At 45.2% G+C, this 16,616-nt stretch overlaps 1 protein-coding gene across 2 annotated transcripts; it reads right to left on the bottom strand.

The window, feature by feature from the left end:
- Positions 1 to 573: 573 nt before the first annotated feature.
- MYOG (myogenin) lies at positions 574 to 3,475 on the bottom strand. 2 transcript variants are annotated; one of them, XM_082391539.1, is made up of 3 exons: positions 2,907 to 3,475; positions 2,053 to 2,218; positions 574 to 1,471 (listed from the first exon to the last, which is right to left on the bottom strand). In XM_082391539.1, the coding sequence occupies exons 1-3, from the start codon at positions 3,450 to 3,452 to the stop codon at positions 1,350 to 1,352; spliced, it is 834 nt and encodes a 277-aa protein (XP_082247665.1). In that variant the 5' UTR covers positions 3,453 to 3,475; the 3' UTR covers positions 574 to 1,349. The 2 variants fall into 2 exon arrangements, with proteins under 2 accessions (XP_082247665.1, XP_082247666.1); XM_082391540.1 differs by having other exon boundaries at positions 2,053 to 2,134; positions 2,907 to 3,464.
- Positions 3,476 to 16,616: the final 13,141 nt, after the last annotated feature.

Below are 16,616 nucleotides of genomic sequence, written 5' to 3'. Positions count from 1 at the left end.
ATGGAAGGGTGTGGTGAGGGGACATGCTGGTTGACCTGGAAGAAAGTGAGAATGTCTGACCCTAATCACCCTGATTGAATTACCTCCCACTTCCTCACAGGACTCCTGCTAATGTGGCACCAGAGGAGAGGCAGGGATTAGAGAGGGGAAACCCACAAATTCCAGCTCTACACCCCTGTCTGCAGGCTGTAGTCTGAGTGCTAGGCATATGAGCATGCTCAGTTAATTGGAAGGGAATGGACCTATTGGGATATAAGATGGAGTGCAGTAGACTGTGAACAGTGTCTATGAATTAGAGTGCAACAGAATGCTCAACGGAATTTCCTGCATGTCCCACAAGGATTTCTGTAGAATCTTGTCTTCGCTCAGCCAATGGACCAGACCTGGCTTCCTTTGTAATGGTAAAAAGAGCAGGGATCCCAGCGCCTAGTGACCACCAGCAACATGGTGCCTCTGACGCTTTTGGAGCCCCATCTGCTCCACAAGCCCTGGCCCTGCCATGTGTCTGGACCACTGAGGTGGGAGAAGCTATAACGTTAGTCATCTCCTCCCTCTATATCATCACAGACACTCTTCTAGCACCCAGTCTTTATTCATTTTTTAAAAAAGAAATCCAAATAAGTTAGCAAAAAAAAAAAAAATATACAAAACAATGGCAAAACCACACAATGCTTAGTTAACAAAATAAATCACCCCAGGAGTCCCTGCCCACCCGCCCCCCCCCCCACCTGTCCCTGGCAACTTCAGCACAGAGACCTTGGTCAGATGGCAGCTTTACAAACAACACACAAAACAAAACAAAACATAAAACCATTGGAAGGTTCCCAGCATTCACTGCAAAAGCTTGGCCCCCCAGTGACTTGGGAACAGAGGATTGTTCCTCTCCCTTCTCTCAATTCAGGGCAGGCCCAGCCTAACCCTGGCATAGGAAGAGACAACAACAGGAGATGTGCATAGTTTGTCCAGGTCAGGACACTGTCTTCGTCTCTCAAAGTGTATCTTTTCAGGGGGTGGAATTGGAGGCTGCATTATGATCAAAGGGAAGCTCCTGAGTTGCCCCCTGAGCCAGGGGGCTTACACAAGGGGGCACTCCGGTCCCCTGCTTTATCTCCCTGGAAACAGAACTGCTCTCTGCTCTAATGAGTTAGCTAAATGAGAGCATCCATTCCCTCTCTGGGTGGTGGGTTAACCTTATATGGATGAGGAGGGGGATAGTCTGGCATTTGGCAGCCCCAAGACTGGCTTCCTGGCATCAGGACAGCCTGGCTTAGGAGAGCCCTGCTTCAGAAGTGGTGGCATCTGTGGCCAGCTTGGGGGGCTCTCATGGTTGCCCATTTTGGCAGACAATCTCAATTGGGCATGGTTTCATCTGGGAAGGCCACAGCAACATCCTCCACTGTGATGCTGTCCACGATGGAGGTGAGGGAGTGCAGATTGTGGGCATCCGTAGGGTCAGCTGTGAGCAGGTGATCTGTAAGGAGAAGGTAGGAAGATGTTACCTGGGTGATTAAGTGTCTTAAGACCCAAGACAGGGGCTGAGCCCTTTGGAGTGGCACGGGTTTTCCTGGACAGATGGGTGAGAAAAGCTCAGGGTCCTACTCCCCAGCCCATGCCTTTCCTAGTGCTATGTGCACGTGTGTGTGCGTATGTGTGTGTGAACGCCAGTGTGTCCTCTCTGATATCACCTGGTGGGGTTAGAATTTGGAAGCAGTTATTCCGAAGTGGAGCCAGAATGCTGGCCCAGTTTTGCAGCACTGACTCAGCAATTCCCAGGGACCCTTGGGGCAGGGACATTGTCCTCTCTGTGGGGAAGGTCATCTACCAGGCACCAGCTGGGGAGTTGCAGGAGGCCTAGACAACTCCTTAGCTGGTCAAGGCTTCAGGGAGGCACATGGCCTTCTAGCCCACCATTTGGGGCCCTGGATTCAAAAGGTCCCTAGAGAGGCCAAGGGAAGAGGACTAGAGCAGGGAGTAAGATAAGAGGGGAGAACTGGGCTTAGAGATAGCCTGTGGGATTTGAGTCAAAGTAACCAGGGTCCTGGTCTCACTTACCCCCTGGGTTGGGGCCAAACTCCAGTGCACTTCCCCACTCTGGACTGCAGGAGGCACTATGGGAGCTGCATTCACTGGGCACCTGCAAGACAGGGCGAAGGCCCAAGGTCAGGGCACTGCCATTCTCGGTGGTGTCTCTTTGTCCAGTCCCAATGGGCAGAAGTACCTGTGGTGGGGTTGGAGGGTGGGCCACAAGCTGCAGCCCTCCAGCCTGGCCCACCCCCTGTTCCAGAATCTTCAAAATCACCTCCTTTCATGCCTTTCTCTGGCCACAGAGCCCCTGCTTCAGGGCCATTCCTAGCACCCATCCTGCGTGGTGATTCTGCCCTCATAGGACACCCAGCCTAAGGGGGTCTGTGGTTTTCTTGACCCTGGGATAAGGGTGAAGGAAGCAGAATGTCTGGCCCAACCAGGGCCACTTTTGTGCAGGCCTGTTGGGGTTCCATGAGAGACCGAGTGGGTTTGCTCTCTGCTCAGCCATACCCAGGAGGGGGTCGGGTGAGGGGCAAAGCAGTCTTCTCAGGTACACTCGGCCTTGCCTTTTAGGCCCTGTCTTCCCCCTCATCCAGCTGACTCTGGACTTGCTCCTGGATCCCTCCTTCAGTCCTGTTCCATCCCCCTCCACATGCTTCTTCTCCCCACTGCCTTTATCTTGTCTGGAAAGGACACAGAGACACAGGAGGTCAGCTGGGCAGCCCAGCTCTAACAAAGGAAGGCATCCTGCAGCCTCTTAAGACCCTGTCTGGCTCCTGCTCTAGCCATCTGACTGAGCCCCACCGCGGGGTCCTCCAAGGCTGTCCAGGTGCCTCCTGTCCCCCCTCCCCCTGGGGCAGGTGGGTGGGATGGCCACTTACCCCTGGTTGGGGTCCGCCCCCGCCTCGGTAGCGGAGATCGCGCTCCTCCTGGTTGAGGGAGCTGAGCAGGGCCTGCAGGCGCTCGATGTACTGGATGGCACTGCGCAGGATCTCCACCTTGGGCAGCCGCTGGTTGGGGTTGAGCAGGGTGCTCCTCTTCAGGGCCTCAAAGGCCTCATTCACCTTCTTGAGCCTGCGCTTCTCCCTCAGTGTGGCTGCCCGCCGCCGGTCCACAGACACCGACTTCCTCTTGCACACCTTACACGCCCACGGCAGGCACTGGCCTGGGCAGTGCTCGGGGGTCCCTAGCCCCTTGTCTTCGAGGGGCACTCGGGCCTCGGGGCTCAGGCTGAGCTCAGTCCGCTCATAGCCCGGTGGCTCAAAGCCCTGGAGGTGGACGGGCAGGTAGTTTTCCCCGTCATAGAAGTGGGGTTCCTGGTAGAAGTAGGGGGATGTCTCATACAGCTCCATGGGGTCAGAAAAGACTTGTTCCTGCCACCAGCCCCCAAGCTCCTGCAGCCCCTCACGCCAACTGCTGGGTGCCATTTAAACCCTCCCCGCTGGCATGGAACCAGAGATAAATATAGCCAACGCCACAGAAACCTGAGCCCCCCTCTAAGCTGTTGCTGCACATCAAGACATTTACAATGGATTAGATGTGATTCCCCTTCCCTCTCCCCCTGCACACCCCCACCCCTGCCCCCAGCCAGCCTACCCCCAGCCGGCTCTTGTGCACGGGTAGGGAGGCCATAGGGTGTAATTTGACTAGTTTTCATTTCTCAACAGCCTCCATGGGGGCTGGGGAGGTGGGGGAGGACACACATTCTCCTCTCATCTGCTCCTTTCAATTACTCCTAGCTGGGCGGCCTGCCTGCTTCTAGTCCCAAAGAAGCGGGATGGGGGTGGAGGGAGGAGTAAGGAAGGGGTAAGTTTAGGCTGGAAGAGGCCTTAAGAAGTCAACTTATTCATCCCCCTGCTTCCTCACAACACCTTACCCAGACTATATCAGTCAGATGAAACTCTTAGAGAGATTCCCCTCCCAGAGGGTGAGAGTGCTTTAAATTTGGGGCATGTATTGATACTCAATGTCTGAGGTAACAAGGATTGGCTGATGGATTCAACTTCCGGGTTTTCAAAGAAGCTTTGACATCATATGTCGCTTAAGTCTCATGTGATTGGGGATAAATTGAGGCAAAAGGAATTTTTTGGTCTTATTTTTCCTTTTTGGTGTGTGTCAGTGGAAGTTTTCTCTTTAATACAGCTGGCCAGGGTCAGAGCAGAGATTAGAACTTACAGTCTACACATCTCCACCTTCCCCACAGAGGCAAGGTCAAGATCTATTAAGCCCTCTGTCTCCTCCCTTTCTCACTCTGAATCACTTATCTGTCCTCCTATGTCACCTCTTCAACTTTCTTTCCTGCCCCATTTAGACACCAGGATTTTCCTGGCTCCTTACTGTGGGTGGGGTAGAAAGGAGAGAAAGCAGAGACCTTCAAACTCAGTTTAAATATGCCCTCTCCTTGACCACTTGGCTTGGTTGTTCTGGTCTTCCCTTCTGAGCCATCAGCTTTATATATATCATGCAGATCTCAAATATCAGGTGGAGGAGAGACTACTTAATCTTCGGGCTTCTCAGTCCACGGATATCTCTCAGCAGAAGCTTTGGGGTCTGAGAGGACAGTGGTCCCAATATAGTAGGCAGACCTCAGAAATCAGCAGTGAACAAGGCTCAATCTTGGGACTGAAGGATTACAGGGATGCTCAAGGCAGGGTCTCTACCCTTGAGGACCTTACCATCTAGTAGACCCTGCTAGTCACCTGGTTCTACCCAACCCCTGATGCCCAAATCCCCTTCCCAGTGGCCATTGTCCAACATCTGTTGTCCTCACAAGGCAGCCCATTCCACTGATGTGCAGGGAGGCCTTCTGGGTTTTGAACTGCAATCTGCTCCCTCTACTATCTTCTATCCTGTGGTCCCAGTTTTTTCCCTGGGACACTCTGGACTAAGTCTGATTCCTCATCCTAAGACAGATGAGGCTGATGTTATAAGTTCCAACCAGTGGCAAGGATAACAAGAAGAAGAGGAACTGTGCTAGGGACTCAGGGAGGACTTCCCAGGGAAGGTGAGATCTGAATGGAGCTTGAAAAACCCAGCTTTTCTCCCTCTCATTGTCTGTGGTGAGGAGCCAGGAAAATGCTGGTGTCCTTTTGGGGTAAGGAACAGAGATGAGGAGGGGACATAACTAGACAATTTTTTAAAAAACCCAAGGATTTTGAGGGGGAGCAGCAAGGTCTTAATTTGGTTTTTGGCCTTACCACTGTGATACAAAGTGGCAGCCTTGGGGCTGTGGGTTGTAAACCTTGCTTTGACTCTGACCAGATAGGCTGAAGAAGAATCTCTATTTCTAACATACATCCCATCAAGAAAAGAAAAAATAAAAGAAAACCCTTGTCTCAGTTTACACTCTAATCCTCTGAGCGTTGAGAAAAAAAGTGATGTTGAAATTACTATAGAAACCCAGAAATTGCACTATTTTGTCCTTTTGGGATCCAGTCTGCCTCACCCCTAAACAATGTGCCCACATCCTCTAAAAATGGAAGCAGGAGAACTGGGCTTGTTCTGTGATTGTTTCTAGGATCTTACTCTCTGGTTGGTGAGTGTGGACACTGTGTGAATGTTAAATTACAATGCAAGAGAGAGCTATTTTAATTCAGCAGTAAACATGGGGGCCACGACCGATTGTAAATGAGTGGCTTCATCAAATGAGTGTTGAAGTTTACAGAAAATCAAAATCACCGAAGGCTGGAAGGGGAGGAGAGCCCTGGGCTGGGTCTTGGAGAAAAGGTAGGATTTGGATGAGAAGAGGAGAGGAGGGTGAAGGGAGCATTGGGTAGATGGGTTTGTATGGAGCTCAGGGTTCAGGTAAGTGGATGATTAGACAAGCCTACAAAGACGAGAGGAGGCCCACCTAGGCAGAATGGAGGGACTTGAAATCTGAGGCAAGGAGATGGCACAGAAGACCATGACAATGACCCAGGAGTGAAGTGCTGAAGACCTGAACAAGCCACTCAGAGGCAAGAGGATGGATTCAACTGGGAGAGGATGTATGTTTCAGCTGGTAAAGGGATGGTACATGCGTATTATAGGGGAGTGGTTGTTGTATTGATGAAAGGGCACCTGGCACATGGAAACACCTCCAAAACATTAGTCCCCTTACTTGCTTTGTCCCCTTCTCCACTCCTGGCCTCTCCCTCAGGCTATTTCCCTGGCTGTCTTCATTGCCTCTGGGGGACCAAAACAGCAGGGAAAACCTGGCCCCACCCCATGTGTGTATATATTTATTCATTCACTCTTTCATTCAAGGAACAGGTATTGTGCACCTTGTGCTGGTTGTGAGAGTCACTGATGTGAATAAGATGTGGTCTTTCTGCCTGCCAGGTACTCACAGTTGAGTGAGGAAGATGATTATACAAAGTAGGTGATAACAGAGTAGGCTAGAAAAAGTGCTAATATAATCCAGAGAAGGAATTTATTCATTTACTCCTTTCTCTGCTCAACTCAATTTCCTGAGAGCCCACTCTCTATTATTCCCCGGGCATTACTGGACATAGGCAAGAGCAGTAAATAAGATGAGTCCCTGCCCTCAGTTTGGGTGTGAGTTTGGCCTTAGGTCTGTGTGATGTTTGCCTCTGACCAAATGTGAGGGCAGGACTGGCAGGTTAGGGTGACCTTGTGTGTCTAGGTTTCAATGAATCCCTGTCTGTGGATGTGTTTGTGTATGTCTGTCTAAGTAAGTGGCTTGGGGACTATGTCAAATCTCAGCTGTGAGGCACAGACCCTTCCAGAACTGAGAAGATAGGGTGGCCCAGGTGTCTCTCACCTCAGAACCCTAATGGAGCGATTGACCCTTTTCTCTCCTTGTTCCTCTCTTAGAACTGAGCTGAGGAAAAGCTGCCCCTAGAGGCTCCCCCTGCATATTCCTCCACCCCGTGAAAACTGCCCTCTGATGGATGGGAACATATTGGTGCCAAGCACAGAACAGCCTTTGTGCTCTGCCACCAGTGGTGATCCATCAGCTCTAACTTGACAGCAGGGCGTCAGGCCTTAATCCCCACCCCTGCTGGCTTGGGCACTCAGGGCCCCCTGCTCTGACTGTAGCCTCCTCCTCCAGCAGTCCTGCTCCCTCCAGAGGAAGCCCTTATCCCTGGCTGGGGCTCCAGGGCCAGGTCGTTTGTGCCCCCACCCTGACTGTCTCAACTTGATTCTGTCTATTTGCATGCTGGGCTGATCTCATTTGCATGGTAGTGCTTGGATTTCAAAATGCTCAGAGATCCCCTTCACCTGCTCCTGACTCTACCCTTCCACATCTGCTGCATACCCAGTCCCAGGCCTCCGACTCCCAGCATCTTCCAGTCCCTACTGACCGCACAGGGGGGCTGACCTGGGCTGCTAGTTTGCTTGACTCACATCAAAGCAAGTTTCCCATCCCAGAGTCTCACATACCTAGGTATAGAGGATCAAGGAGAAGGTTCTGGAAGAGTGGGAGCCTCTGGCTTCTCCAAACAGGCCCCACATTTTGTTTGCCTAGGCTAGTTCTCTGGTATTATGGATGAGGACCAGGTGGGAGGTGGGTGGCAGGTATGCATGTACATTTCAATAGGACCTAGATGCAAGAACATGTCATGCAAATCAGCATTATTTGTGGGGCTTTGTAGCAGGGTGAGAACAGATCACAGGATCATAGAATGTCAGAGGTGTAAGGTAGTCTAAGGATCAGCTAGTGCACCTTCTTCCTTCTACCTACTGGGTGCACAGAGCACTAATGTCAGAAGTGTGAAGAGCGTTGGCTCTTGGACTACCTAGGCTCTTGGACTGCCTCTTAGGCCTCGGGGCTGAATGAAGGTGACTCATCTCCCTCTCTGAGGCTGACAGGTGAAGAAGGGTGCTGCGGGTGAGTACATGCTTTCCAGGTGAGGCTGGGGCCACAGGTGGGAGGCAGTGAGGGAATTGGAGGTGCTCTAGGTTTCAAATGGAGCGTTCAGAGAGACATCAGGAGAGGTAGTGATGGAGAGATGAAAAGAAGACACAAGAGAAAGGTGAGAGACAATAGGCTGGGGAGACCAGGGGGAATCCTGAGGGCTTGAGACAGGAGGAGAGGTTTGGAGGCAGATGGGAGCCAGGGTGGAGAGATGAGGGGGAGGGGAGGGCTCCAGGCCTCCAGAGGCCACACATTGTTTCCATTGAGAACTGAGCATCAAATAACCACTGGGAAATCCGTCCCTGCCTGGAATCTGGAGCTCAGAGCCAGGCTCATTCATCAAGAATCTCTGGCCTTGGGGTGGGGAAGTGCAGGTCTGGAGGTGGAAGGGGATAGGTCCTTGGGAAGTTAGGGTCATGGAGAGGTGATTGGTAGACACAAAGCACAGAGCTAGTTTTTTAAATAACCAGACCAGAGCTTGGGAGAGTGTGTGGCAGTGTGAACCTGAGGGCCTTTAGAAATATAGGTGAGGATTTCTTATGAAATCCCTATGAGGGCTGGAACTTCAGCTCCTGGTTGAGACAAATACTGTGAGAAAGTTCAGGGAAAGAGGAAGAAGAAACCCTGGATAAGGAGTCAGGGCATATTACCATCATTTCTCCTCTCTGGTTCTCAACTCCCCTGTTTGTAAATCAAGATGCTGGATTGAATGATTCAAACAGCCCTTTGAGAGGTGACATTCTTTTTCTGACTCAGCATGTGGGACTGGAGGAAGTGCTCCTGTGGTCAGGGGTAGGAGGGCTGTTTTGAGTGTTGTTTGAATCAGACCTAGCTCTGAAGGTGAACTCATAGGATCAGAGAGGGCAGGTTTCCTTGGATATTTTGTCCCATCCCATCTCCACTTCTGCTCCCATATTTAATCTCACTGAAAGGCAACTGGAATGTTCTCTGGACCCATTTCAGCCTACCTAGAACTGCCTGGCATGTATTTGTCATACTCATCTCTGAACAACACCCCCACTCCTGTCCCCCTTCCCTTCCAGCCTCTCAATTCTGCCCTCCCTGTGGGCCAAGAGCCCTAGCATGCCACCCCACCCCCCTTCTACTCCCTGGACAGCTTCTATTTCTGCCTCTTTGACAAGTTGTGACATATTTGGGAGCAGCTGCTGACTGGGTGGAGGTGCCTTTGCTTTTCTCCCAGCTCTGTCTTCTCCTCCCCAATACCTCTCCCAATAGCCACCTCTTCCCAGAATGTGTTATAAGACCCTCCCTGCATTCCTCTCTCTGGAACTCAGGCATCCAGCTTTTCCTAGGTTCCTGCAGGGGTGACCAAGGCTCTAGACTGATATGGAGGGAGCCTTGTGGGATAGGAAGTCAGGTGGCCAGGTGTAGGGGATAGGATCTCTTCTGCCATATCCCAGGCTGTATGGTTTGAGGCAAATCTCTTCCCCTCTGGGATTCATTTTTCTATTTTTAAAATGGGGATGATGAGTAATGTCTTCCTTGTCAACCATAGTGGTTTTGCCACCTATTTACTGTAGATGACTAATGCCACCACCCAGTAGTTCCTCTCTATCTCTTATCCTTCCAAATCGAATTAATCAAAAGCCCCTCAACCTCTGTTCCCCTCTGTATCTTAACAATTCCTAGCTTCACATAAAGCCAGGAATTGTTTGAACTTCCACTAGTTTTAGCAAGAACCTCACAAAACAGTCACACCTTAGTAGTAAAATAAAGTAAAAGGTACTCTAGGTCTGCTTTTAAAAAGTTTAAAAATAAGCCTCAAGCAAAGGGTCGAACTAATTTAACTTCCTGCCAGAACAAAGTCCAACACTCTTCAAAGGAATATGATAAAATTCAACACTCAGTTATATAAAATTCACAATGTCAGTTATTCAATCGAAAGTTAGTAGGCAGCAAAGAAACAGAAAAAAATGTGACTTACAATCAGGAGAAAAACTAGTAAATTGAAATAGTCAATTGACCCAGAAATGATAGAGATGATAGAATTAGCAGATAGGGACATTAAAAGAGCTATTATAAATATGCTCAATAAGCTTAAGGATTTAAAGAAAAACATGAGCATAATGAAGAGAGAAATAGAAGATATAAAAAGAAATCAAAATTTCACTGGATAAGATTATATATTAGTCTGCTTTGGCTGCCATAACAAAATACCATAGACTGGATGGCTTAAACAAAATTTTATTTTCTCACAGCTCTGGAGGCTAGAAGTCTGTAATCAGGGTACCAGCATGGTTGGGTTCTGGTGAGAGCTCTCTTCCTGATTTGCAGATGGTTGCCTTCATGCTGTGTGCTCACATGGCCTTTCCCTGGTGCACAGAAAGAGAGATCAAGCTCTCTGGTGTTTCTTCTTTTTTTTTTTTTTTTAAAACATCTTTATTGAAGTATAATTGCCTTACAATGGTGTGTTAGCTTCTGCTTTATAACAAAGTTAATCAGTTATACATATACAATATGTTCCCATATCTCTTCCCTCTTGCATCTCCCTCCCTCCCACCCTCCCCATCCCACCCCTCTAGGTGGTCACAAAGCACGGAGCTGATCTCCCTGTGCTATGCGGCTGCTTCCCACTAGCTATCTATTTTACATTTGGTAGTGTATATATGTCCATGACACTCTCTCACCCTGTCACATCTCACCCCACCCCCTCCCCATATCCTCAAGTCCATTCTCTAGTAGGTCTGTGTCTTTATTCCCCTCTTGCCACTAGGTTCTTCATGGCCTTTTTTTTTTTTTCCTTAGATTCCGTATATATGTGTTAGCATACTGTATTTGTTTTTCTCTTTCTGACTTACTTCACTCTGTATGACAGACTCTAACTCCATCCACCTCATTACAAATACCTCCATTTCATTTCTTTTTATGGCTGAGTAATATTCCATTGTATATATGTGCCACATCTTCTTTATCCATTCATCTGTTGATGGACATTTAGGTTGCTTCCATGTCCTGGCTATTGTAAATAGAGCTGCAATGAACATTTTGGTACATGACTCTTTTTGAACTATGGTTTTCTCAGGGTATATGCCCAGTAGTGGGATTGCTGGATCGTATGGTAGTTCTATTTGTAGTTTTTTAAGGAACCTCCATACTGTTCTCCATAGTGGCTGTATCAATTTACATTCCCACCAACAGTGCAAGAGAGTTCCCTTTCCTCCACACCCTCTCCAGCATTTATTGTTTCTAGATTTTTTGATGATGGCCATTCTGACCGGTGTGAGATGATATCTCATTGTAGTTTTGATTTGCATTTCTCTAATGATTAATGATATTGAGCATTCTTTCATGTGTTTGTTGGCAATCTGTATATCTTCTTTGGAGAAATGTCTATTTAGGTCTTCTGCCCATTTTTGGATTGGGTTGTTCATTTTTTTGTTATTGAGCTGCATGAGCTGCTTGTAAATCTTGGAGATTAATCCTTTGTCAGTTGCTTCATTTGCAAATATTTTCTCCCATTCTGAGGGTTGTCTTTTGGTCTTGTTTATGGTTTCCTTTGCTGTGCAAAAGCTTTTAAGTTTCATTAGGTTCCATTTGTTTATTTGTGTTCTTATTTCCATTTCTCTGGGAGCTGGGTCAAAAAGAATCTTGCTGTGATTTATGTCATAGAGTGTTCTGCCTATATTTTCCTCTAAGAGTTTGATAGTGTCTGGTCTTACACTTAGGTCTTTAATCCATTTGGAGTTTATTTTTGTGCATGGTGTCAGGGAGTGTTCTAATTTCATACTTTTACATGTACCTGTCCAATTTTCCCAGCACCACTTATTGAAGAGGCTGTCTTTTCTCCACTGTATATGCTTGCCTCCTTTATCAAAGATAAGGTGACCATATGTGCGTGGGTTTATCTCTGGGCTTTCTATCCTGTTCCATTGATCTATATTTCTGTTTTTGTGCCAGTACCAAACTGTTTTGATTACTGTAGCTTTGTAATATAGTCTGAAGTCAGGGAGCCTGATTCCCCCAGCTCCATTTTTTGTTCTCAAGATTGCTTTGGCTATTCAGGGTCTTTTGTGTTTCCATACAAATTGTGAAATTTTTTGTTCTAGTTCTGTGAAAAATGCCAGTGGTAGTTTGATAAGGATTGCATTGAATCTGTAGATTGCTTTGTGTAGTAGAGTCATTTTCACAATGTTGATTCTTCCAATCCAGGAACATGGTATATCTCTCCATCTCTTTGTATCATCTTTAATTTCTTTCATCAGTGTCCTATAATTTTCTGCATACAGGTCTTTTGTCTCCTTAGGTAGGTTTATTCCTAGATATTTTATTCTTTTTGTTGCAATGGTAAACGGGAGTGTTTTCTTAATTTCACTTTCAGATTTTTCGTCATTAGTGTATAGAAATGCAAGAGATTTCTGTGCATTAATTTTGTATCCTGCTACTTTACCAATTCATTGATTAGCTCTAGGAGTTTTCTGGTAGCATCTTTAGGATTCTCTATGTATAGTATCATGTCATCTGCAAACAGTGACAGCTTTACTTCTTCTTTTCCGATTTGGATTCCTTTTATTTCTTTGTCTTCTCTGATTGCTGTGGCTAACACTTCCAAAACTATGTTGAATAATAGTGGTGAGAGTGGGCAACCTTGTCTTGTTCCTGATCTTAGTGGAAATGGTTTCAGTTTTTCACCATTGAGGACAATGTTGGCTGTGGGTTTGTCATATATGGCCTTTATTATGTTGAGGAAAGTTCCCTCTATGCCTACTTTCTGCAGGGCTTTTATCATAAATGGGTGTTGAATTTTGTCGAAAGCTTTCTCTGCATCTATTGAGATGATCATATGGTTTTTCTCCTTCAATTTGTTAATATGGTGTATCACATTGATTGATTTACGTATATTGAAGAATCCTTGCATTCCTGGGATAAACCCCACTTGATCATGGTGTATGATCCTTTTAATGTGCTGTTGGATTCTGTTTGCGAGTATTTTGTTGAGGATTTTTGCATCTATGTTCATCAGTGATATTGGCCTGTAGTTTTCTTTCTTTGTGACATCTTTGTCTGGTTTTGGTATCAGGGTGATGGTGGCCTCGTAGAATGAGTTTGGGAGTGTTCGTTCCTCCGCAATTTTTTAGAAGAGTTTGAGAAGGATGGGTGTTAGCTCTTCTCTAAATGTTTGATAGAATTCACCTGTGAAGCCATCTGGTCCTGGGCTTTTGTTTGTTGGAAGGTTTTTAATCACAGTTTCAATTTCAGTGCTTGTGATTGGTCTGTTCATATTTTCTATTTCTTCCTGGTTCAGTCTCGGCAGTTTGTGCATTTCTCAGCATTTGTCCATTTCTTCCAGGTTGTCCATTTTATTGGCGTAGAGTTGCTTGTAGTAATCTCTCATGATCTTTTGTATTTCTGCAGTGTCAGTGGTTACTTCTCCTTTTTCATTTCTAATTCTATTGATTTGAGTCTTCTCCCTTTTTCTCTTGATGAGTCTGGCTAATGGTTTATCAATTTTGTTTATCTTCTCAAAGAACCAGCTTTTAGTTTTATTGATTTTTGCTATTGTTTCCTTCATTTCTTTTTCATTTATTTCTGACCTGATCTTTATGATTTCTTTCCTTCTGCTAGCTTTGGGGTTTTTTTTGTTCTTCTTTCTCTAATTGCTTTAGGTGCAAGGTTAGGTTGTTTATTCGAGATGTTTCCTGTTTCTTGAGGTAGGCTTGTATTGCTATAAACTTCCCTCTTAGCACTGCTTTTGCTGCGTCCCATAGGTTTTGGGTCGTCGTATCTCCATTGTCATTTGTTTCTAGGTATTTTTTGATTTCCCCTTTGATGTCTTCAGTGATCCCTTCGTTATCAAGTAGTGTATTGTGTAGCCTCCATGTGTTTGTATGTTTTACACATCTTTTCCTGTAATTGATATCTAGTCTCATAGCGTTGTGGTCGGAAAAGATACTTGATACGATTTCAATTTTCTTAAATTTACCAAGGCTTGATTTGTGACCCAAGATATGATCTATCCTGGAGAATGTTTCATGAGCACTTGAGAAAAATGTGTATTCTGTTGTTTTTGGGTGGAATGTCCTATAAATATCAATTAAGTCCATCTTGTTTAATGTATCATTTAAAGCTTGTGTTTCCTTATTTATTTTCATTTTGGATGATCTGTCCATTGGTGAAAGTGGGGTGTTAAAGTCCCCCACTATGATTGTGTTGCTGTCGATTTCCCCTTTTATGGCTGTTAGTATTTGCCTTATGTATTGAGGTGCTCCTATGTTGGGTGCATAAATATTTACAATTGTTATACCTTCCTCTTGGATCGATCCCTTGATCATTATATAGTGTCCTTCTTTGTCTCTTATAATATTCTTTATTTTAAAGTCTATTTTGTCTGATATGAGAATTGCTACTCCAGCTTTCTTTTGATTTCCATTTGCATGGAATATCTTTTTCCATCCCCTCACTTTCAGTCTGTATGTGTCTCTAGGTTTGAAGTGGGTCTCTTGTAGACAGCATATATATGGGTCTTGTTTTTGTATCCATTCAGCCAGTCTGTGTCTTTTGGTGGGAGCATTTAATCCATTTACATTCAAGGTAATTATCGATATGTATGTTCCTATTCCCATTTTCTTAAATGTTTTGGGTTTGTTATTGTAGGTGTTTTCCTTCTCTTGTGTTTCTTGCCTAGAGAAGTTCCTTTAGCATTTGTTGTAAAGCTGGTTTGGTGGTACTGAACTCTCTCAGCTTTTGCTTGTCTGTAAAGGTTTTAATTTCTCCATCACATCTGAATGAGATCCTTGCTGGGTAGAGTAATCTTGGTTGTAGGTTTTTCTCCTTCATCACTTTAAGTATATCCTGCCACTCCCTTCTGGCTTGCAGAGTTTCTGCTGAAAGATCAGCTGTTAACCTTATGGGGATTCCCTTGTGTGTTATTTGTTGTTTTTCCCTTGCTGCTTTTAATATGTTTTCTTTATATTTAATTTTTGACAGTTTGATTAATATGTGTCTTGGCGTGTTTCTCCTTGGGATTATCCTGTATGGGACTCTCTGTGCTTCCTGGACTTGATTAACTATTTCCTTTCCCATATTAGGGAAGTTTTCAACTATAATCTCTTCAAATATTTTCTCAGTCCCTTTCTTTTTCTCTTCTTCTTCTGGGACCCCTATAATTCGAATGTTGGTGCGTTTAATGTTGTCCCAGAGGTCTCTGAGACTGTCCTCAGTTCTTTTCATTCTTTTTTCTTTATCCTGCTCTGCAGTAGTTATTTCCACCATTTTATCTTCCAGGTCACTTATCCTTTCTTCTGCCTCAGTTATTCTGCTATTGATCCCATCTAGAGTATTTTTAATTTCATTTATTGTGTTTTTCATCGTTGCTTGGTTCCTCTTTAGTTCTTCTATGTCCTTGTTAAATGTTTCTTGCATTTTGTCTATTCTATTTCCAAGATTTTGGATCATTCTTACTATCATTATTCTGAATTCTTTTTCAGGTAGACTATTTCAGGTAGACCTATTTCCTCTTCATTTGTTAGGTCTGGTGTGTTTTGACCCTGCTCCTTCATCTGCTGTGTGTTTTTCTGTCGTCTCATTTTGCTTATCTTACTGTGTTTGGGGTCTCCTTTTCACAGGCTGCAGGTTCGTAGTTTCCGTTGTTTTTGGTATCTGTCCCCAGTGGATAAGGTTGGTTCAGTGGGTTGTGTAGGCTTCCTGGTGGAGGTGACTATTGCCTGTGTTCTGGTGGATGAGGTTGAATCTTGTCTTTCTGGTGGGCACGTCCACGTCTGGTGGTGTGTTTTGGGGTGTCTGTGGCCTTATGATTTTAGACAGCCTCCCTGCTAATGGATGGGGCTGTGTTCCTGTCTTGCTAGTTGTTTGGCATAGGGTGTCCAACACTGTAGCTTGCTGGTCGTTGAGTGAAGCTGGGTCTTGATGTTGAGATGGAGATCTCTGAGAGATTTTTGCCGTTTGGTATTACGTGGAGCTGGTAGGTCTCTTGTGGACCAGTGTCCTGAAGTTGGCTCTCCCACCTCAGAGGCACAGCCCTGATGCCTGGCTGGAGCACCAAGAGCCTTTCATCCACACAGCTCAGAATATAAGGGAGAAAAAAATAGAAAGAAAAAAAGAGGATAAAATAAAATAAAATAAAGCTATTATAATAAAAAATAAGAAAAAAATTATTAAGAGTAAATGTATTCAGAAAAAATTTTTTTTAATTTTTAAAAATAGATTTATTAATTTTTTATAGTAAAAAATAGGAAAAAAAATTTTAAGAAAAAAATTTATTAAGAAAAAAAATTTTTAATTTTTTAAAATAAAAAATATAAAAAAACTTACTAAAAAATTTTTTAATTTCTAAAAATAGAAAATACGGAAAAAATTATTAAGAAAACATATATTAGGAAAAAAAAATTTTTTTAAGTAAAAAAAAAAAAATGGACGGACCTAACCCTAGGACTGATGGTGAAAGCAAAGCTATACAGACAAAATCTCACCCAGAAGCATACACATATACACTCACAAAAAAAGGAAAAGGGGAAATTAATATATCCTGCTCCTAAAGTCCACCTTTTGAATTTGGGATGATTCGTTGTCTATTCAGGTATTCAGCAGATGCAGGCACATCAAGTTGTTTGTGGAGCTTTAATCCGCTGCTTCTGAGGCTGCTGGGAGAGATTCCCCTTTCTCTTCTTTGTTCGTACAGCTCCCAGCGGTCAGCTTTGGATTTGGACCCGCCTCTGCATGTACGTCGCCTGAGGGCGTCCGTTCCCCGCCCAGA

Source organism: Balaenoptera borealis, assembly GCF_965194805.1.
Source record: "Balaenoptera borealis genome assembly, chromosome: 1".
Lineage (NCBI taxonomy): Eukaryota > Metazoa > Chordata > Mammalia > Artiodactyla > Balaenopteridae > Balaenoptera > Balaenoptera borealis.
Note: the sequence above shows the minus strand (reverse complement) of the source record. Positions and strands in the feature narration are given on the sequence as shown.